General features: G+C 36.8%; 2 protein-coding genes across 2 annotated transcripts in view; one reads left to right on the top strand and one right to left on the bottom strand.

Moving 5' to 3' along the window:
• The window catches only part of MTCL3 (MTCL family member 3), a 41,581-nt gene extending 37,675 nt beyond the window's left edge, over positions 1-3,906 (top strand). The window contains exons 6-7 of the mRNA XM_074187541.1: positions 1,158-2,333; positions 3,796-3,906. Coding sequence (XP_074043642.1) covers positions 1,158-2,333; positions 3,796-3,906 — 1,287 coding nt within the window. The remainder of the gene's footprint in view (positions 1-1,157; positions 2,334-3,795) is intronic.
• The window catches only part of RSPO3 (R-spondin 3), a 642,258-nt gene that overhangs the window by 140,673 nt on the left and 478,228 nt on the right, over positions 1-23,357 (bottom strand). The gene's annotated exons all lie outside the window — the stretch shown is intronic.

The following is a 23,357-nucleotide window of genomic DNA, read 5'->3' as shown; positions in this document are numbered from 1 at the left end:
CTAGTCCCATATTTCCAGCTACTTACTGTCTCTATCCACCTGATTGTCCCATTAGTTTCTCAAATTCAATGTACCCCAAATATTGCATTTTTCTCTTAAACATATACTCCTTCACATAGTTTCCCTTGTTCTGTTGAGCACATCACCCTTCTTCTCATTATCCAGAACATTAACCTAGGAATCAGCCTTGATTTTTCCCCTCCCATTCTCCATCCCATCTGATCAGTTGTCTATTCCATTTCCTCAATTTCTCTCACATCTTCCCCATTTTTCCATTATACCCCAAACACCCTATTTTGACTCCTCATCACCTCTTGTATGTATAACAACATCTAAACTTTGTCCCCTGCATTGTCTTTCCCCTTTCAAGTCCATCCTCCATGAAGCTGTGAAGTAGATATTCCTAAAGTACAATAAATAAATGTCACTTCTCCACTTAAGAAGTTTCAGTGGCTCCCCATTGCCTTCAAACTCATTTGTTTGGCATCTAAGGCACTTGTCAGTTTGATATTACTCTGTCTTCCCTGGCTGATTAGATATCACATTGCATCTATATAAATTGTTGATGCCTCCTTTTTAAAGACATCTAATCTTCCATTTCTTTGCTGTTTCCCTTACCCAGAAGTTTATCTTTATTTGTTTTTAAATGTGAACATGTTGCATTCCCTATTAGACTATAAGTTCCCTGAGGGTAGGACTCTCTTACTTTTGTTTTGATATCTTCTTTGACAAACACAGGCACATAATAAGCACTTGAAAAATATTTTTTGATTCATAATATTGGTTGACTTTAACATTTGTCTATTGCTGTAAGTTCCTCTACAAACATTTTATTTGTACACAGTCACAACAGAATGATTAGTTAATGAAAGTGCCTATAATTTCTGTTTATCACTGTCCTTTTTTCTCACTCTCTTTTTAGTGTTTTAGCTTTCCAAACATTTATTTGCCAAGTAATTGTGCAAGCTTCCTCGGCAAATAAACAACATTTTCCTTCAACTCTCCTTCCTCCACACCTCCACATACACGTTCCTTGAATCAGCCTAGGCATAAAGGAAAGGAAATTAGTTTTGCAGGTGTCTTTTTTTTTGCTTGCTCATTTTCATGATTTACATAAAAATGATTCCTATTCCTTTCTCTCTCTTTTTTAAAATGAGGAGGATAGTGAAGATCTGAAATGCCAGCTGCAATTTGTCAAGGAAGAAGCTGCTCTAATGCGAAAGAAAATGGCAAAGATTGATAAAGAGAAGGACAGATTTGAGCATGAGCTCCAAAAATACAGGTCATTTTATGGAGATCTGGATAGTCCTTTACCCAAAGGGGAAGCTGGAGGACCTCCCACCACGAGGGAGGCTGAGCTCAAGCTTCGTCTGAGATTGGTAGAAGAAGAAGCCAACATCCTGGGAAGAAAGATAGTGGAACTGGAGGTAGAGAACAGAGGCTTGAAGGCTGAACTTGATGATTTGAGAGGAGATGACTTCAATGGTTCAGCCAATCCCCTCATGAGGGAGCAGAGTGAATCCCTCTCTGAGTTAAGACAACACCTGCAGTTGGTGGAAGATGAGACAGAATTACTCAGAAGGAACTTGGCCGACCTGGAGGAACAAAATAAAAGAATCACAACAGAACTGAATAAGTACAAATACAAATCTGGAGCCCATGAGAGCTCCAGGCACCATGATAATGCCAAGACCGAAGCCCTCCAAGAGGAGTTGAAGGCTGCCCGCATGCAGATCAACGAACTCAGTGGCAAGGTCATGCAGTTGCAGTATGAGAACCGAGTGCTGATGTCCAACATGCAGCGTTATGACTTGGCCTCCCACCTGGGGATTCGGGGTAGCCCCAGGGACAGTGATGCTGAAAGTGATGCAGGAAAGAAAGAAAGTGATGATGACTCCCGGCCACCACACCGAAAAAGGGAAGGGCCCATTGGTGGAGAGAGCGACTCGGAGGAGGTCCGCAATATCCGATGCCTCACCCCAACCAGATCTTTCTACCCGACCCCAACTACCTGGCAAAAAAACTTCACAGACCGGCAGCAAATGAAGGACATCCGCTCAGAAGCAGAGCGTCTGGGAAAGACAATAGACCGACTGATCTCAGACACTAGTACCATCATCACTGAGGCAAGAATTTATGTGGCCAATGGGGATCTGTTTGGATTGATGGATGAGGAAGATGATGGCAGCAGGATCCGAGAGCATGAACTGCTTTACCGGATAAATGCACAGATGAAGGCATTTCGGAAAGAACTCCAGACTTTCATCGACAGGCTAGAAGTTCCAAAGTCATCAGATGACAGAAGTGCAGATGAGCCATTGTCTGTTAGTCAGGTACAGTTCCTCCTATTGCATCCTAAGTTGATGAAAAGATCACTCCCACATAGGTGAGGTCTGTGTATTTAGTCTGTATTTACAGGTTAGTTTTGACATACTCACTGGCTTACTGGCTTCTAAGTGGTTTGATAAAGTCCACTGACTCTTTATTTGGATAATAGCACCTGAACTTGCTTTTGAAGTACATATAACATGCTGAATCTTTTTTATGTTCCCTCAAGTTTGAAATTTATTATTTTCCTAGTAATTGTTTTCTTTGCAGTTTATTTCAGAATAAAACTTTAAATTCCAAATTTCTTGATATCATAAAGCCTGGAATTGATTATTTCCCCCCTACCTCCTCATGTTTTCCTAGAGGGTACTATTTTACAAAAATGCCTACCACAGGCTCAAATACAATTGCTAAGAGCAAGGAGCATATATTTGTCATCTCACCCTCCTTAGAGGTAGAAACTGAAAATGAAAGACTAAAAAATTATAAATTATAAAAGGGGGAAATACTATGAGGAAGGGATTTCAATGTCCTTTGAACAATTCTGTCCTAGGGAAAAAAAACTCTAAAGGAGATAATGCTGAGAGAAGTAAGTAGGTTTACCTTGTAGTTTAAATCAACAGTAAGCCAACAAATAAATAAATTTCCAGGGGAAAAAGATAAAGCATAACTGTTTCTAAGAAAGAAAAAACTAACCTTTTCCTTCTCTGCTCATTTCAGAAGAGGGATTAATAAAGAAGTAAGATTTAGGTCAAAACACTGGCCTGTAAATAGAGACAAAAATGCTGAGCGTAGCAACTGAGTATAGAACAGAAAGACAGCATTGTTATTATAGGAGGCCAGTCACACCCCATGTCAATCTTCCATTAGTGAAGTCTTTAAGAGTTCTCCACCTAAGTCATTGTACTGGTGTTGAAAAGAGATGAGGAATTGATAAGCTATTATCAAGAGATCAATTAGGTTCTTATACATAATTCTGGATTACTTTAATCTTTCTAGCAATAGTTAGAAACCATATGATGCTATTTTAAACCTTTTTTATGATCTTTCTAGGGCAAACTATAGAGGATGGGGTGGGCATTGGTTTGGGTAATAACTAGCTTAGTGATGAAACTCAGAGTTTGAAATTAAAAACTTAAAATAGTTCTCTCCTTTAACATACCAAACATTGACTTTGAGTGTCATTGCAACACAAATCACAGGTACTGTGAACATATGATTTAACAAAAATGATCCCCTGGGGGAAAAAATGTGAGGTGTCTCAACTTTTTGAATGAAGGAAAGTAGTATGTGCAGTGAGTTTTTAGCTAAATATTCTTTGGGAATATATGCTAAAATAATGGGATCTCCCCTCCTTTACTTGATATATATATATATATTTATATATTGAGTTGTTGCTTATTTGATGGTAGTTTTTGGATGGTCACTAATTAACTCTTCTATTTGTTTCTGTATTTACCTTCCCAGATGTTCCAGCCTATCATTTTACTTATTCTCATTCTTGTATTATTTTCATCACTTTCTTACACAACAATATTTAAACTTGTCTTTCTTTTTACACTGTTTTTTGTACTGTAAGCTTTTTGTCATTTATTGTTCATTGTAGTATTATTTTTCATTTGTTTATTTTGTCCACCCTCCAAGATAAGAAGTAACAGAAGTATAGTTTCTGTAGTAGTCAATGCTATAAAAACACTGAAGACTGCTTGTTTCTTAAAAAAAAAAAACTCAAAAAACCAAAAAGACACATATACACACACAGCCAAAGCAACTGATTGATAAAAGAATCCTGTCTACAAGAATATTTCAGGTAAGGAAAAGAGTCAGCATAACTTTTTGTGCATCAACTTAATTTTGGATTTTTTCTTTTAGGTCATTTTTTCCTGTAGTCATCCTGACCATTGTAACTGAAAAATTGTTTGAATTCCTCAGTTGATCTGTTTTTAGATGACAGATCCAAAAAAGAAAGGTGGGGAGGATGTGGAGGAGATAAACATGACAATTGTTCTAACTGGCCATATAAATAGATAGTTGGGTATGTATATATATATACATATATATATGTATATATATACATATATATATATATATACACACAAAAATTGAAATAGATTTATTTACATTTTTCTAACAATGATAGGTTCATTTGAACATTCAGTCTAGTTCTATTATTAAGTCTACAATGTAGGGGACAGCTAGGTGGTGCATCGGGTAGAACACTAGCCCTGGAGTCAGGAGGATCTGAGTTCAAATACAGCCTCACATACTTAGTACTTACTTAACTGGATGACCTAGGCAAGTCACTTAACCCTATTGCCTTACCAAAGGGAGGGAAAACAAAGATAATAAGAGGCACTTGAGGAAAAAAATTCACGTAATTTATATTATATCCATTGAACTTCACAATAATTCCAATGAAGAATGAATTATTATCTCCACTTTTACAGATTAGAAAAATGAGACTTTAAGAAGTTTTGTGACTTATCCATGGTCATAGTATGATTGGCAGGACTTCAAACTCTATCTTCCTGACTCCAGGTTCAACAATCTATCCAATAGCCACTCAAGGAAGCATCCTTGGAAATGGAATGAATAGGAGTGATTTGAACCAAGATGGTGTGCAAAATTGGAGATTGTGTTCTGAAAAGACATACTGTTGAAACAGAATTATGGAGAGCAATTTAATACATTTAGAAAAGTAGCTAATATTGTACTACTTCATTGAACTAGGTCAGATAAATACAGCAACTGCTATCTTCTGTCACACCTAGAGACATTAATCAGTTCCTAGGCCTGTGTATAAGGGATGTTTTCCTGATTTATTTAGAGATCAGTTGTCTACAATAAATACCTACAACAAACTCACGCTGAAAAAGGAAAACTATCTAGTTATTTTTGATTTTCTTAAAAGGTTTGTAACTGATTTATTCCACTTTTTCAATTTAATTCACTGAGAACTAAGTTAGATGCTGGGAATACAAATGCAAAAAGACCTCTCAAGAAGCCCCTCTGCCTAATACTCATTGTATTGTGTGAAGAATCCCTCACTAAGAGATTGAGTACAGCTTCTGCAACTGAACCATCAAGCCCTTCTCCAGAGTCTTTCTGCCTTCTCTCTTCAACTGCCATCAGCTTTTAAATAAATCCCAAAGGAATTTTAATTCTCTGACTCTCGTTTTTTCCTCCACCCAACTCTCATGGCCTAAGGCCACTAATCTCTCTCCTTCCTTGGTTCATCTGAAATAAAAAAAGGGTTTAAAGTTGAAAAAGTTTGTTAGAAAATTAAGGGATGGGGAGAAATAAAATAACTCAAAAGTCTATAAAGGCAAAGTGTTTTTGGTTCAATCCATTTTGATCCTGTCTTCTGTTATAAAAGATTATATTCTTACCCCTGGTCTATCTGAGTCAGCTTAGGAGTTGGAACATATTCTGTAATATGTTCCTCTCAGTGAACTTCAACTGGCTTTACCTTTCATTAACCTTCCATTAATGTTTAGACCCAGTCATAGACTGTTCATTTTGGAAGAGTTCATTATTCTTAAGGGTCTTACCATCTTCCATGCTCAGAGTTCTATACTCTAGTCATTGGAGCAGATTGTTTTTGTTTTCCAATTTCAAATATTTTCTTAAATCATCCACAATTTCCAGTTCCATTTACAGGGTCTTAGTTTGCATCTTGGTCCAATTAACAATTACATTAATCAACTCCACCCTCTATATATATTTCCATGTTTTTGACTCATATTCCTACTCATTCCCTCAAAATGGTGTCCTCTCACAATTTCATAATATTTTAATTTTTAAAATATATAAATATTTGCAGTTTCTATCCACAGCAATAAAAGTCTTTAATTATATAGTAAAATTTCTAGTCCTATATTAAAGTAGAAGTCATTTTCTAGTATTTCTCCATACTCTAACCAATATGAATAGATTTGCTGTGGACCAAGTGAACTAGTGTCTCTTAGTGGTATGATTTTTAGCATTTGCAGATTCTGTGACCTCCAGTAATGTTTCCAGGTATTCATTTAATTTATGATTTCATTAGAACTACTGGTAATTTGTAGTGGTTGAAGAAACTTAGTGAAGTATAGGGATGGTGCGTCCTGAACCCAGAAACAGAGCACTTAACTGTAAGTCCAGGGACTCAGGAAACCTTTATTTTTCAGACCCCCCCAAAGGAATACAACATTGGTATTTTGTTAAAAATTCAGTTTTTTGCATGTGTATAAACAAACATATATACACATTTCATTACTATAGCCAAAACTGTTTGCAAACATGAATATTCTTTGTGGCAGTTGTAATTTATCAGAATTCAGTATCACTTTGTCTTGACTGTTCCTTTTAGTCAGAGTCATAGGTCACAAGCAGATTTTACAAGATATACAACTGAATTGAAACTAGTCCTTTGTATAATAATTTAAATGGAATTAATCAGATTTCTTTTTCTACTTTTCTTGATCCCAAACCAAGGTAGCAATCTACTCTAGCTTGGTGATTTTTAGATATACCTTTGGAACAGCATCTATTCAAGAGTAGCATTTGACCCTGATGTTAAAGGAGTAGGCCTGGAGACAAAAACTGACTTAAAATTTCAAAAAATACCATTAGATCTGACTATTCCCCTGTATGTATATACTTGCTCTTGGAAAACTGTCCCCAATTTCAAAGGTGATTATGTTCATATGTATGCTGAAATGCATGGCTTGGAGGATGCAGCATTCATTTACAGTGCAGGAAATTGGCCATATTGTTTTTGATTATTTAAATTTTTTGGATCATGAAAACATATAATGGCAACTAGATGGCATAGTGGATGGAATACTGGAGTAAGGGAGTATGAATTTCAGTCCTGCTGTAGACACTATCATCTTATGTTGGACAAGTGTTTGAAATTTAACCTCACTTTCTTTATCTGTAAAATGGGAATAATAATCCTCCTAAAATTCCTGTGAAGATCACAGAAAGATAATCTGTGTACAAAATTCTTTGAAAATCCTTAAGTACTATAAAGATGTTAACTGTAATTATCATTATCATTATCTCCACTATCTAAACAAAGTGTTCTTTTCTGCTGCCTCACCATGGTGTGGAAAGATGGAGAGGCTTTCAGTCCAGATCCAGTAACAGTCTGCGGGTCTGAAGATGAACATAGAAACATATGAAGAATTTCATCACAGTTGATTGTGCAAAAATAGATGATGAATCTTTTCAAAAAGGATAAAAGAATACATAGTAGAATACATAGTGAATATATTCTTAACCAAAAAGACTTCATTACATAGTAGGCAGAGGGTTGGTTTTTCCTGGAGATAGGAAGATGGAGCTCAAAGTCTCTAGATAGCTTGTTAGTGACTAGAGGACCTACTGAAAACTATAAATTACTTTATACATTGGTTGTAGTTGAGTAGGGATTGGTGGAGGAAGTTTATACATAGACAATTTCCCACAGTGACGAAATCACAGTTTATAACCAAACCTAGCAAAACAAAGAATAAAAAAATCTCTGAAAAAAAGGAAAATGGCATTCCCTATTAGGGTTCAGTCAGGTGCAGCAAATTAAACATAGTCATACAAATGCAAATTATCCATTTAAATGTAAATTCACAGGCTAGACAATCAAAAAGTCACTGGCATAGATGCATTTAAAATAAATACAAATGCTAGTAATGAGAAAAGTCATATAAAACTCTTTATGTTAGGAAACACATACTAGGGTCATAGCATTGTAGATATATAGCTAGAAAGGATTTTGCTCATCAGTCATTTTCAGTCATGTCCAACTCTTTGTGACCCATATGGGGTTTTCTTGGTAAAACTATTGGAATGTTTTGCCATCTTCTTCTCCAGATAAAGAAACTGAGACAAATTAGGGTTAAATGACTTTCCCAGGGTTACACTGCTAGTAACTGTCTGAGGCCTTTTTTGATCTCAAGAAGATAATTCTTCCTGCCTCCAGCAATAATACTATATCCAATGTGCCACCTAGTTGCCTCCAAAAGAGAATTTGGAGACCATATAGTCATGGGACTAGAAGTTGGAAGGGATCTTAGAGATCATGGAAACCAACTCTATAATTTTACAGATTAAGAAACTGGGTTTCAGAGAATTTGTGATTTACTTAAGCTCACACAGGCCACCTAGTAGCAGAGTGGAATTTGAACCTGAATCATCCAACAAAATTCCATTGAACTATTGCTGCCTCTCTTCAAGTCTTTTTCATTTAATTGAATCATGCTGACTTCTTGACTTCAATCCAGAACTTCAACATATTTCAAGAAACTTTAAACTGTTCCTATATCCCTCTTTATTCCCTCACCCCTCTTCCTACCCATGGAGCTTCTACAGTAGAATCTCCTGGTCCTTCCATACTGCTTATGAACATGTCCATGTCTCTTCCAACCTTTTAAAAACCCTTACTTCATCCATCTCCCTTTTGAGATTAATCTTGAGAAGGTTCTTTACAATAAATGCCTGCATTTCCTTTCCTCAGACTCTTTTCTTAACTCTCCATAGTCTTGTTTCCACCATCATCATCACCCAACCAAAAGTGCGTTCTCCAGAATCATTAAACATCTTTGAATTGACATGTAATGCCTTTTCCTCAAACTTCATCCTTCTGTAGCCTTGCACCTATTGATCACCCTTTTGTTGATAATCTCTTCTCTCTGTTTTCAAGACACCATTCTTTTCTGGCTTTCTTCCTACATATCTTTCTACATTCCTTTCAGTCTTCTTTGCTGGAAATTCAGATTTGTCATGCCTATTAACTATGGGTATTCTACAGGGCTCAACCCTGGGATCTCTTCTCTTCTCCCTCTATACTATTTCATTTAGGAATCTCATCAATTCCCTTGGATACAATTATCAATTCTATGTTGAACATTCTCAAAGCTCCTATGAAGCCCTAACCTCTCTTCTGACTTCTTCTTTTGCATTTCCAACTACTTATTAAACATATTAAACATATCCAACAAGATGATCTCTAGGCATCTTAAACTCAACATGTCCAAAACTGAAAGAATTATCTCCCCCCCCAAAAAAAAAGCCTTCCCCTCTTTCCTTATGTCTAATAATACTGAGCCTACTACAATTCTTCCAGGCACTCAGTTTAAGAATCTAGGTTATATCCTTGACTCTTCACTCTCATTCCCCTTCCCATCTAATCTATTGCCAAGACTTCTTGATTTTTACCTTAGTAACATATCTCAAGTAAGCCTCCTCTTTCCTTGACCCTGCCACCACCATGGTGTAGTCCTATATCACTTCACACCTGTATTAGTTCTCCCTGAGGCCATCACCCTTGCACTAGCTCCTCTTTTCCCCATCATGACTCTCTAATGAAACAATCCAACAGTTCTGCACTGTCCCCTTGAGCTCCTGATGCACTTATAATATTGCTGATTGTATGCTGCCAAGTCTTAGCCTTGGGATCACTCCCACCATCTGCTGTCTTGGTCTTAATCGCGGTCTTAATCACACACAGCTAGATGAAAGTGGAGAAAATCATGCAATTGTTCTGACTGGGTCCACTACAGCTTTATATTACCCAACCTTAATTGCTTGTACAATCATTCTACAGTTCCCTTTTTAATTCTCTATCCCACTTTTCAGAGTAGCTCTTCCAAAGCTTTTCATTCGTCCTTAAGCCTCCCAAGCAAGGTTCCCTTTCCTCAATCCCTTCAGCTCTTATATTTTAAAGAAAAATTGAGGCCATCTGCAATGAACTCCCTCTTCTCCTCTCTTCATCTCCCATTATTCAGATGCCTTCTATCATTTTCTCCTCCTTCACCCCATCTCATACAAAAATGTGACCCAACACCTTACCAAGGCAAACTCCTCTACCTGAACAAGAATTCCATTCCATCCTGTGTCCTTACCAAATTGCCCCATAGAGCATTCACATTCTCTCATTTATCTCATTTGATCTATTTTTATCTATTTTGCATTTGAGGAAACTGAGGATGAATGATTAAATTATTTACCCATGGTCACAAAACTACTAAGACAGGATACTAAATCAGGTCTTCCTGGCTCCATTGCTAATACTCATTGGGGAAAAAAATCATTTTACTGTTTACTGCTTCCTCTACTGCTTAAAAATATGCCCACATCTCACCCATCCTTAAAAAACCTCTCACTTGATCCTTTCATTCCCATCTTTATTCTGTATCTCTTTTGTCCTTTGTGATAAAACTTCTTGATAAGGTTGTCTACAATAGATGCCTCTATTTCCTCTTCTCTCTCTTCTTAACCCTGTACATTCTAACTTCTGACCACTATTGCACCAAAACCAGTCTCTTCAAAATTACCAATGATTTCCTAATTTTCAAATCCAGTGGCTTTTTCTCACTGCTTATAAGAATTTTATAAACAGCCTTTGACATTTTTGATCATCTCCTTGATACTCACTTCTCTTTAGGTTTTGCAGAACACTCTTCTCTTTCTCTCCATACCTATCTTATCATTCCTTCTAAGAATGCTTTACTGACTTTTCACTCAGGTAACTTACAATAACTGTGACTATTCCACAGGGTTCTGTCCTGGACTTTCTATTCTTCCTCACTTGAACATCTCATCAGCTGCCATGGATTGAATTATTAGTTCAGTGCTGATGATTCTCAGTCCTAATGATTCTATTGCAGCCCTAATGATTCTATTGTTCTCCAGTCTCACATCTGCAACCATCTTTCAGACATCTCAAAGTGGATGTCAGTAGATATCTTAATCTTATGTCTGAAATGTAACTCTTTGTCTTTCCAGTCCAATGTCTCCCTCTGAATCCAGGGTCATCTCCATCATCCTGATCCATATCTGGCCACTGGATCCAGATGACTCCAGAGGAGAAAGTGAGACTGGTGACTTTGCACAACGCTCCCTCATTTAAACCCAACTCATTTGCATGTCATGGCATCACCTCCCTGATATCATGGTCCTCTGAGAACAAAGAACAAACTACAACAGTAACAACAAACCCTAACCTCTTCTAAACTTCCCTAATCACGTCAAGTCATTAATATCCTTATGTTATTTCAAGATCAAAATGGAGATATCATCCTGGATTTGTCCCTATCTCTCACTCCCACCCCCTATACCCAATCTGTTCTCAAGGTCTACTGATTTTACCTTGATAACATCTCTTGAATACTCTCCCTTCTCTCCTTTGATACTCAAATCCCTCTGATACAGGCTCTCATCACCTCAGATCTGGACTATTGAAATGGTTTGTTGGTTGGTCTACTTGCCAACACTCTCCCCTCACCTCAGTTCATCCTTCATCCAGTAACCAAAATGATTTTCCTAAGGCATATTTCTGCCTCCATCCCAGACTCTATTAACTTTAACAGTTTCCCATAATCTCCAGGATTAAATACAAACAACTGAGTTTTGAGTCCAAAGCCCTTTATAACCTAGCTCCCCTTCTCTACCTTTCCAGTCTTCTTACTCCTTATACCACCACACACACACGCACACACACACACATTCACCCAGATCAATTGACCCTAGATTCCTTCTGTTCCATAAACAAAATATTCCATCTATCCATTCTAGGAATTTTCTGATTGTTCCCTCTGCCTGGGAATGAATGTTCTCCTTCCTCATCTCTGCCCTCTGTTTTCCCCGGCTTCCTTTTAGTCTCAGTTAAAATCCCATCTTCCTTGGGAAGTCTTTCCCAATCTCTCTTAATTTTAGTACTATCCATCGATTGATTATTTCTGGTTTATCCTGTACATAGCTTATTTGTACATATTTGTGTGCTTATTTTCACTCTTGTCAGATGATGATTTCCTTGAAGACAGGGACTGTCTTTTGCCTTTCTTTATATCCTCAGCACTTAGCACAGTGTCTGACATATAGTAGGCATTTCATAAATGTTTATTGACTGACTCACTAACTATTGCACTAGCCTGCTCATGGGTCTCTCTTGACTCAAGTCCATTTTCCATTCAGCTTTCAAAGTGGTAGCTATAAATATTTTCTGTCCCCCCTCCCTACAAACTCTAGTGGCTCCCTATTACTTTTTTTGTGAGGCAGATGGAATTAAGTGACTTACCCAAGGTCACATAGCTAGTGTCAACTGTCTGAGGTCATATTTGAACTCAGGTCCTCCTGACTTCTGGGTTGGTGCTGCCCCTCCTTATTTTTTTTTTGGCAAGGCAATAGGGTTAAGTGACTTGCCCAAGGTCACATAGCTAGGCAATTATTAAGTGTCTGAGGCTGGATTTGAGGTGATCTATTCACTGTACCACCTAGCTTCCCTGCACCCCTCATTATTTCTAAGAGTAACTATAGAACCCTCTATTTGGCAATTAATGCACTTCATAATTTGTCTCTCCCCCACCCCATTTCTGTAGTCCTACTACATTGCACCCCTCCATATCCTCTGTAAGTCAGCTTCCTGGCTATTCCTTGAACAAAATATTCCCTCTTAACTTCACAGTGTCTCTTGACTCTCTTCTCTTATCTTTTCCTCCATAGTGCCTTCAAGTCCCAGTTAAAATACTGCATTTTACAGGAGGCTTTTAATCAATCCTTCTTAATTCTAATGTCTACCCTCTGTTGATTAATTCCAATTTATTTTGAATATAGTTTTTTGTCCATAGTTGTTTGCAAATTATTTGCCCCCATTAAACTGTAAGCTCCTTGCATGCAGGAGTTGTCTTTTGTCTTTCTTTGTATTTCCAGGGCTTAACTCAGTGTCCAGCATGTAGTAGGCTCTTATTGAATGTTTATTGACTAATGGGAGACAAGGAAGGGACTGTTTCAGAGTAGTTTGAGTCTCTTCTTCAAGAGCGGTGGGGAATTTATTCTCCCCTCTTTTTTCAGGGTGGATTTTTCCAACACATCTCTTCAGCATCTCCAGGGACAGCGTGTGTGGGTAGCACGTGACTCTATTACCCAGGGAAACCTGTTCCCATCAAACTCTTCCCACTTGCTGGTGGTGGTGACAAAAGTATGCCTCAGAGGGGGACGTTGCCTCTCTAACCACCCCCTTTCCTTTCAACTTCTGTTTCTACCTCCTACTTAGTTACATGCTCCTCCCATGTGGCCATTCTACAATGCATCTCTTCCTTGGCTCACATAATTGATTTAGCAAATGCAATACCCAAGTATAGGGCTCTAACCCCCCCTAAGAAAAAAAGATTCTCTATACCTCAGAAATTCTATCCCTCCACCACCACCCAAGTCCTATTGGATAAAAGCATGAAAATAGAAAATAACATTAAAGAAGATCATTTATGAGAAACTTTCAGACTTCCTTCTGCTAGAAGAATAATATCTCTGGAAAACTCCCATTTCTAGAGTAAACCATGCTATATTAAACAGCACCTTTTAAACTAAATCATTTAAAAAATAGCATCCCAATGAGAAAATCCCCCTTTTCTGAAACACATCATACATGCACAGACAGAATACAGGTGTCTGGTGATCTGACAGATTAAAGGAATTCAGCTGGTTATTTTTAAGCCCAACTGACTAAAACTCATAAAACAAAGAAAAACTTCAGAGCAGGGGCTGGAATGTGAGTTGGCGTGCAGTCCTTAGCCCTCACTTTTATTCAAGGAGTGGAGTGGGATGGAGTTGTTTAAGCAGCTGCCAGAAAGCAATGGCATGCCAACACAGGGCTTAGCCTTAACTCTATATTTAAAAAAAATGTTTATAGCTGTTTTCTCCCCCAAATTATCCCTAACTTTAGATTCTGGAGTCATTCTTTAGACAGTCTTCATTATACAATATAAGACTTTTAGTATTTGTTTTTGAGTGCAGGAGTGAGGAAAATAGTGGAACTGAGTGAAAAAAAGTTAAAAAATCTGAATATTTATTACATTTTGGAAGGTTAACAATGCAAAAGATAGATTTTATAAAAGTATAGCTGCTGATAAGCAAGGCTTGGTAAACTTATTGACTCTCATGGAAAAATTTTAGGGCTTATTGCTTATTCTATGCAGGGGCATATATAATGACTTATATATATTAGATTATAAATGTTCAGTAGTAAATAAGTGTTTGAGGAAGGGAAGAAAGGGGGAGAACAGGGTAAGGCAGTGGAAAAGAGCACTTAGTTCTGAATCACAGGATCGGTGATCAGATTCAATTATGTTATTTAGTTGTACCTCAATTCCTGAAAGGATTGAAGGGATTGGACTAAAGGATCTCTTCCCTCTATGATTTTATGGGAAAGAAGGAAGAATGGAAAGTGGACTAATTACATAAATACAGAAAAAATACATATTAAGGCTAAATGATGAAACTAGTATTACCCACATGAGCCGCTTCTTCCTAAGTAGTATCTTCAGGGATATGTACCATGACAGTCAGAGAAATGGGCCCTGTCCTATGGAGAGAAGTATGATAAAAGTATCTGACTCAGCCTCTGTTGACAAAATTTTATGATGTGCAAATAAACCCACTCCTTGTGTCTGCTATAGCTGAGCAATGGTAGTAAGTGTGGTAATGCTCTAAATAACTCAAATATAGTTCTTTTAATCAATTGGAGTCTTTTGGTTCACAAAAATGAACGATATATATGAATACAAAAAAAGATGTATCAATTCTGAATAAGGATGTTTTCCTTGACACATGCTTTCACAGATAAATTTAGTTGCCTCTTTGAGCACTGAATCCCAGACAGAGAATTGATTGCTCCAGTTCTCAGAAATGGAATTTGATCCATGTGTCACTCTTGTGATAAATATAAATTAATTATAACTCAAAATGAATTGCCAGAGTTAATTCCTGAAAGCCATTTATGTTCAAAGCTATAGTAGAGTAAAGAAAATAATGTAAATAAAGGTTGTGCAATAGTCAATCCAGTTCTCCAACTTGCAGATGGAAGATTTGGCTGTAGACCAGCTGATTTATGTGTAGATATATTTAAATATTCCAATAAGAAATTAATTAGTTCTCTTAAAGTTTTTCAAAGATCAATCAACAGTTTGGAAGACTTGGTGTATTTTAAGGCATTGTACAAAATGCCTTAAAACTTCCCAAAGCAGGAAAGACATCTATCTGTATTAGAAGAGAAATTCAGATAAAATACTATAAAATGAAAATGAAAGATGTATTTCCATACCTCTGACAAACTAAAGGAGGCAATCTCAAGACATGCTTCAAATCTCCTTTTACATGTGACTTATTCCAGATCCACCAAAACAGCTATTGGTCTTGCTGTTTTAGAGAAGAAAACAATAAACTGATACAGTCCAAATTTAGTTAAGACATTAGAATCTAAGTCAAATCTTGAATGACCAGAATAGGCCTAAGATTTTAAGTACTGGGAAAACATGGACATTTTTGGACTAATCTAACCATTTCCTATAGTGACTTGGATCAGTATGTTTAAAGAGTCTATGCAGAGGTAGGCTTATAATGGAGTGAATAGAATTAGTTTAAATTTCTAATCTCTGGTTTAACAGATATGAGATAAAGAACCTCTGTGCCAAGGTATTGTGTTCCTATGACTATCTTCAAGGTGTATGCAATGGAATACAGCTATTTGTCTGAGACCATTTAATATTCTCAGGAAGAATAATGGACTCCAGTCTAAACTGATGGGATGAAAGGGAACAAATGGAGAAAGGAAAAGTTCACAAAAGTTTCTCATGCTAGGAATCTTACTGTATATAGTATTTTGATATTATTGGTATATTATTATTATTATTAAGCTAATACCATTTATATGCTCTTTCAGGTTGACAGATCACATATATATATATAAAACTTTATAGATATAGATATATGATTTTCACAATGGTCTTATGAAGTAGATAATTTTATTCTCATTTTACAAATAAGGTAACTGAGGTTGAGAGGTTAAATGACTTGCCCAGGATCACATGGCTAGTATCCACCAAAGTACTTGAAATCAAATCTTAACTCTAAACATAGCTTTCTAATCACCATGACAACTAGCTGCCTTAGTAGAATACATATCAAAACTGTATAAGTGCTTTTTGGAATAAAATGTCACCTCCCTATATGGACACAACTTCATACTAGAGTCAGTACTAGAGTATCCCAACTGGTGATCCAAGAAGTAACCTACAACAATTTGACTTTAGAAGCTGGAAAATGGTACATTAGTAGCCCGGTGTCCCTTTCGGTTACTTTGAAAACCATACTGGATTGCTTTTAAGAATTCATCCAGGGCTGGCTGGATGGGGCAGTGGATAGAGCACTGGCCTTGGAGTCAGAAGTACCTGAGTTCAAATCCAGCCTCAGACACTTAATAATTACCTAGCTGTGTGGCCTTGGGCAAGTCACTTAACCCCATAGCCTTGCAAAAAAAAAACCTAAAAAAAAAGAATTCATTCAGCCAAGGTAATACCATGCAAAATTATAAACTAAGCTATTTTTCCCCTTTGGTACTTTTAATCTTTTCCCTTTCTTCATCATCTTGAAAATCTGACTCCCATCATTGTACCATACTTTCTCATCCTCCTCCAAATAGCAAGTACCTGGTGTTGCCCTTTGCCAATCCAAAGCCCCGCCATTTAAGTGATTTCTCATGACTTGCAGGGTCCCATACTCCAGATAAGGAACACAATCTTTCCTCATCAGAATTTACCTGTTCTCTGTTGCTTGTCCCTGTTTTGAGCTAGCTGAAGTTCAAAAATAGCCTTAAAATCAGAATGCTTTAGAGTTATAATGATGAATCAATAAAATAATCTAAGGCAAAATGGATAATGCATAATTTAACTACACTTTGAATTTGTTTCCTTAACTGTTTATATGTATGATCATTCTATCCCAATTCCTTCTTTTCCTATTACACACACACACACACACACACACACACGCACACAAATATAAGGTTTTTCATATTTGTAAGCCTGTGCTTTGTAAATAGTACAGGCTTAAAAAACAACTGGATTATTGAATTGATCCAGTTACTTCTTATGAGGTGGTGCAATAACCCAAAGGAATGACATTTCCAAGGCAAACCAGGATGGAGAAGGAAATACTTGGGGACACCACTCAAATCACACCCTACTGATGACCATTTATAATATCTAAGTCAAAGCCTAACTCTGAATCCAAACCCAGTGGAAGCAATTTTTCTCCCTATAGGTTGTTATACAAATTCGAGGAGAAAGGCTGCAGAAACAGAGTCTCAAAGCTCCCTCTGGTGGAGAGTGGCCTTCTCTGCTCACTGAACAAGTAGGACAGAGGGAGGGGTTATCTTAATTTTAATTGCACAAGCTTTCCCAGGTTATGAATCTGGAAATGTTATATTTAGAGCTCAGTCACAAAAATGGGGGAAAGTCAATCTAGTTACCAAGTAGCCCCCATCCCTAAAATGATTTTCCATTGTTTATGCAAAGTAAACACAGAGCAACATTTGGAGAAGAGAGGATAGTTGGAATTTTTCCAAAGGGGAAATATTTCTGTCATCTGGGAACATCTGTACAGAAATCCCAGATATTAGACATGCTCAGCAAAGAATTGTCACCAATCCTCAAAATTTGAAACAGAGCATCCTCATGAAGTTGAGAATAAGTCTGTAGCAAATAAGAAAAGAACATTTGGCTGAAATGTGGCAATCGCTGAATGAAATTGTCATGATCAAATCTGCATATGTTTCTCACGATTATGGTGTTCAAATATTTATTTCTTCTTTTACTAACAAAGAATTCAAGTAACAGAAAGCAAAATTTTCTCCCATTTTCCTTTAATGGGAACAAAATCTGTATGATATTATACCCAAATCCAGGAAAAGGTGACCCAAACTGCACTCTCTGACTTTGTAATTAGTATTGGATTGTCATCTCACAGTAACTGGCCCCTATCACTTTAAAGTTAAGTCATAATGTGTTTTATATAAAGGAACAATTAGATGTACCTCTAAAAAGGAAGAAAGTGCCCAGAAAAGTAGGATGCAATTTTAGAGCAGTGCAGAAGAAATGAGATGATGTAATTTAAATAATTTAGAAACAGTAAAACATTCTCTAGATATGAGATAAATCCCTTATTCTAGGATTATGTTTCTGGAAATGGTCACGATTGTAAGCCTAGAAATGATTTAAATCACGCCACCTATAAAAGTCCTCAGACGGAATAATTTCAAAGCTTTCCATAGTATAAGACAAGTATAAGACAAGGTTTTTTTTTTTTGAAGACTGTTAATGTTCCACCTACAGACACTTGAATAACAATATAGGATGGTTGTAAATAGATGTGTGGAGAAACTATAAAAGCCCCAATATATGGCAAGAAATTCATAGAATCTTAACTGACAGTATAAGAGGCTTCAATATATATAATTTCTTAGTAATGTTTTTTGTATCTCCCTCTAAAGTAACAATTACAAATTACATTCAATCCATAATGCTACTGAGAAGTATCAGTCCTTCATACTTTTCAAACCCAACTTCTGATCTTTTCATGTCTGCCTTGTGATTCAGCATTTCTATAGCTAATATTGTTCTAATACACAGATACATATTTTTTCTAAGTACTCCTCACAATATCCAGAGGTAGGCTAATATGCTATTATTACAGCACAAATCTGACCAATTGAGATCCCATCACTGAGATCACAGAACCTTGGAATCACTGATATAATACCTATGTGACCCCCTTACTCAAATAGGTAAATAGGATAATAATACAATATTCTTTATAACTAAAATGTAATATATAAATTTAAAGCACAGTAACTATTTTCTTCATTGATATGAAATTTCAAATCCTTATTGATGCATTGAGATAACTCATGAATTCTCAAAGACTTTACCATTGTAGTTTAAGTTCTGGCATATTATACCAGCTTAGAGAAACATCATGTAGTGGCCTAAACCCAGTAATGGATAGCTAGGTTTATTTTTATATAGACTTTGTACAAAGCATCTTTAGCAAATGACCAAAAGTTTGGCCACCAAGTAATTTTTTTTTCAGTCACAGAAGCTTATGAAGGTTAATATATAGAAGGGTGTCCACATTTTTCCTTGAAGTATATGAAGGTATAAAGGTATTGGTACCCAATATATGTAACTATTAAACTTCCTATTAAACATAAAAACAATGAGGCAATTTAGGAATTGAAATGCATCTTAAGAGCTCATCTAATACAACTCTTTATCACTTTATAGTTGAGGTACATGAAGCTAAAACAGGTTAAGATAGCTTGCAAAAGGTCACCAGCTAGTTAATGGAAGACCTGGGATAAGAACTGACTTCACTCCTACCTATCTAATTTTTGCTGGATTTAAACTACAAAGCTCATCCACTCTGTTTCATAAGCATATCATAGGTCTTACTGTCTTCTTTCAAATTGAAACCTGAGAAGTGACATTAGTATGGCATTTGGGAGCTCTGAATTTCAATCTGAGGTCTCCTACCAATTAGACATATAAATTTGAGTAAATGAATTTCAGTTTCCTTATATTCAACTTTCTCACATAAAAAATAAAAGATTGGTGGAGGTGTGTTAGAGAGCTTTAAGGTTCATTCAAGAAAGGAAATTCTGTAATCCTATGGATTTTTGGTGCTGATCCTCATAGTTCTCCCAACTCTTTGCAAACTCTTTAACTTTGGATTTAATTCCCCTGGTGGTGATAGTAATTAAAGGATTCTTTTGTGGACTTCTGATTTAATATATGCCACGACAGTATCTTTGGGTTTTCTTGACTAAATATAAAAGCTATAAATTATGGGCAGTGTGCTACAGTGGAGAGAGCTGGTCTGAGAGTCAGAAAGACTTGGGTTCAAGTCCTATCTCTGACATTTACTGACTGTATAACTCTTGTGCAAGTCACTTTAAGAGGTCAAGTCAATTTTGCAAGAGAACAATTGGCCCAGTCGGGACCCAATGAGCAGTAGTAGAGGGGGGGGTTTTCTTCACCTGGGGTTCTCTATAACAATAAAATCAAGTCTAGTTTCCAAAAAAACTGCATATCATGGCTAATGAAAATCATAATCTTCCTAAGATCCAGAAAAACAATTCTAGTAAATTTAGTGACTTCAGAGGTACAAGAATGTCCTAAGCTATCCTTACATAAAGGTAGTATTTTTCCTTCAGAATTTAAGCCTTTCTAACACCTGCTCTAAAATGTTAAAAAAAACAATAGAAATGACAAATTATCATTATGGAGTGTTATATCATGGTATTCCTCTTCATTAGATCAATTTCCATCTTATTTATATTTCTATGAGAACTCCAAGCACTTGTTTTTAAGATGTTCTTGCTTTTCCTGAAAGGAACTATTTGCTCCAAGAGCCTTGTCACTTCTACTGTCTTCTTTATGTCTCCTTATGTGTAAAGGCAACACAAAATAACCTAACTTACATATAAAGAGGGATTTTTCAATAGCAACGGAATGAGTAGGCAGTGGATACTGTGGAATCTCTCTCTCTCTCTCTCTCTCTCTCTCTCTCTCTCTCTCTCTCTTTTAGGTTTTTGCAAGGCAAATGGGGTTAAATAGCTTGCCCAAGGCCACACAGCTAGGCAATTATTAAGTGTCTGAGACCGGATTTGAACCCAGGTACTCCTGACTCCAGGGCCAGTGCATTATCCACTGTGCCACCTAACTGCCCCTGTGGAATCTCTTTCTTAGGAGAAGTAATGGTCATCTGTCTGGGATAGTTTAGATCTGACCTTACATGACATCCTAGAGATGAACCAGAGGACCTACCAAGGTCCCATCAGAGTCAGTGATGCTATCTATACACAGTTTCTGGATCTCATGCCTTGATACAACGTACCTGTATTGATTATTCTTTGAAATTTGATTTAAAATTGAAAAGGAAAAAATTCCTCCTCGAAGTTTACAATTATGAATCACCTCTTATGCAGCATAACCAAGTCCATAACATTTTCCTGAGACTAGAAGCATTTAGAAAACAAACTTTCTTTAATTTGATGTACAAACAAAACAACACTCCACCCCCAGAGGCCAAAAGTGATTCTGTAATGTGAGTGGACATAATATTATCGGCTAACTTGGTTTAAATTGTCCTCAATTTAATTCAGTTCAACAAACAATTATTAAACTAGTAGATAACATTTGCTTCTTGTCTCTCCCATTAGGCTGTGGGCACCCTGAGACCAAAGACTGTTTTATTTTGTTTTTTGCCTTGCTTTAAATCTCTACTGTATGTAGAATACTAAGTATATTAAATATCAAATGTTATATTTTATCAAATAAGAAAATATATAAAGTGCTTTGCCAACATTACAATACTATAATACTGTTCAGAAAATTATGCTATTCTTAGCAGATATCAAGCATAGTATCATTAGCTATTTGGAGAAGGAATTTGGCTTTTGGCTCATAAAATTTGAGATATATTCATAGAGAACTTGGTACCTAAAGTGGATCTCAAGAGACAGCAAGGATTTCAATCAGTTTAAGTCTTAGGGAGGAGATGAGATGGGTGTCCAGATGTGTGAAAATTTATGAAAGTTAAGAAAAGTTTAATGACCATCAAGGAGTATAGTTTAACTGGAATGCAGACTGCATGAAAGAGAGAACTATAAAATAGCCAGATTGTAGACAAGTTTGAATGCCAGGTTTAGCTTATATTTTATATAGCAGTCAATAAAAAACAACTGATGACTTCTCAGACCAGAAAATGGAGTGATCGAGTTAATGAATAAAGAAGACTACCATGGAAACAATGTGAAAGATGGCTTGAAAAAGAGATTGGAGATAAAAAACCAGTCAGGATATTCACAGATATTCAAAAAGGTTTTGAAAAGTATTAAAACATGAGGTATTTCAAAGGTAGAAATCAGAGCTTGACAATGGATTGGAGGTGGATGTGGGTTAGTCAAAGCTGATTCTTAGATCCTAGATCTGGATGGTGAGTAGAATGGTAGTGTCATCACTAGAAATAAACATGTTAAAGAGGAAGTATTGTACAGAAATGGTGAGTTCAGTTTGAGATGTGTTTGGGAATTTTAAGTGGGGGATGTCCAGTAGACAATTAGAAATGGAGATTGGAACTCAGGACAGAAAACATAACTAGTGACCGGGATTTTAGAGGAGTCATCTATGTAGGTATCATTTGAACTCTGATCCAATTACTTCTTCTCTTGGAAGTAATTTGGAAGTAGTGCTTATCTATGAACAGACAAAAACAAGGAGATTACTGACATGAATCCCTTAGAGGGTTCTACTTAAGAATTTATCAAAATGGAACAAACATTTCATAGGGTAGATTTTTTTGCAAGGCAAATGGAGTTAAGTGGCTTGCCCAAGGCCACACAGCTGGGTAATTATTAAGTGTCTGAGACTGGATTTGGACCCAGGTACTCCTGACTCCAGGGCCGGTGCTTTATCCACTGTGCCACCTAGCTGCCCCAAGATTTTTTTAAGAAAGATTTTATTTATTTTGAGTTTTACAATTTCCCCCTCATTCTTGCCTCCCTCCCCCCCACCCCCCACCCCCACCCCCCACCCCCACCCCCACCCCCACCCCCTAACAGAAGGCATTCTGTTAGTCTTTTTTTGTTTGTTTCTTTGGGTTTTTGCAAGGCAAATGGGGTTAAGTGGCTTGCCCAAGGCCACACAGCTAGGTCATTATTAAGTGTCTGAGACTGGATTTGAACCCAGGTACTCCTGACTCCAGGGCTGGTGCTTTATCCACTACGTCACCTAGCTGCCCCCCCCCCCCCCATTCTGTTAGTCTTTACATTGGTTCCATGTTATACATTGATCTCAGTTGAATGTGATGACAGAGAAATCATATCTTTGGGGTGGCTAGGTGGTACAGTGGATAGAGCACCGGCCCTGGAGTCAGGAGTACCTGAGTTCAAATCTGGCCTCAGACACTTAATAATGACCTAGCTGTGTGGCCTTGAGCAAGCCACTTAACCCCACTGCCTTGCAAAAAAAAAAAAAAAGAAAAGAAATCATGCCCTTAAGGAAGAAAAGTAAAGTATGAGATAGTAAAATTACATAATAATATTACTTTTTTTTCTAATTTGACAGTAATAGTCTTTGGTCTTAGTTCAAAGTCCATTATTCTTTTTCTGGATACAGATGGTATTCTCCATTGCAGACAGCCCAAAATTGTCCCTT

Source organism: Macrotis lagotis, chromosome 5, assembly GCF_037893015.1.
Source record: "Macrotis lagotis isolate mMagLag1 chromosome 5, bilby.v1.9.chrom.fasta, whole genome shotgun sequence".
NCBI classification, from domain to species: domain Eukaryota; kingdom Metazoa; phylum Chordata; class Mammalia; order Peramelemorphia; family Peramelidae; genus Macrotis; species Macrotis lagotis.
Note: the sequence above shows the minus strand (reverse complement) of the source record. Positions and strands in the feature narration are given on the sequence as shown.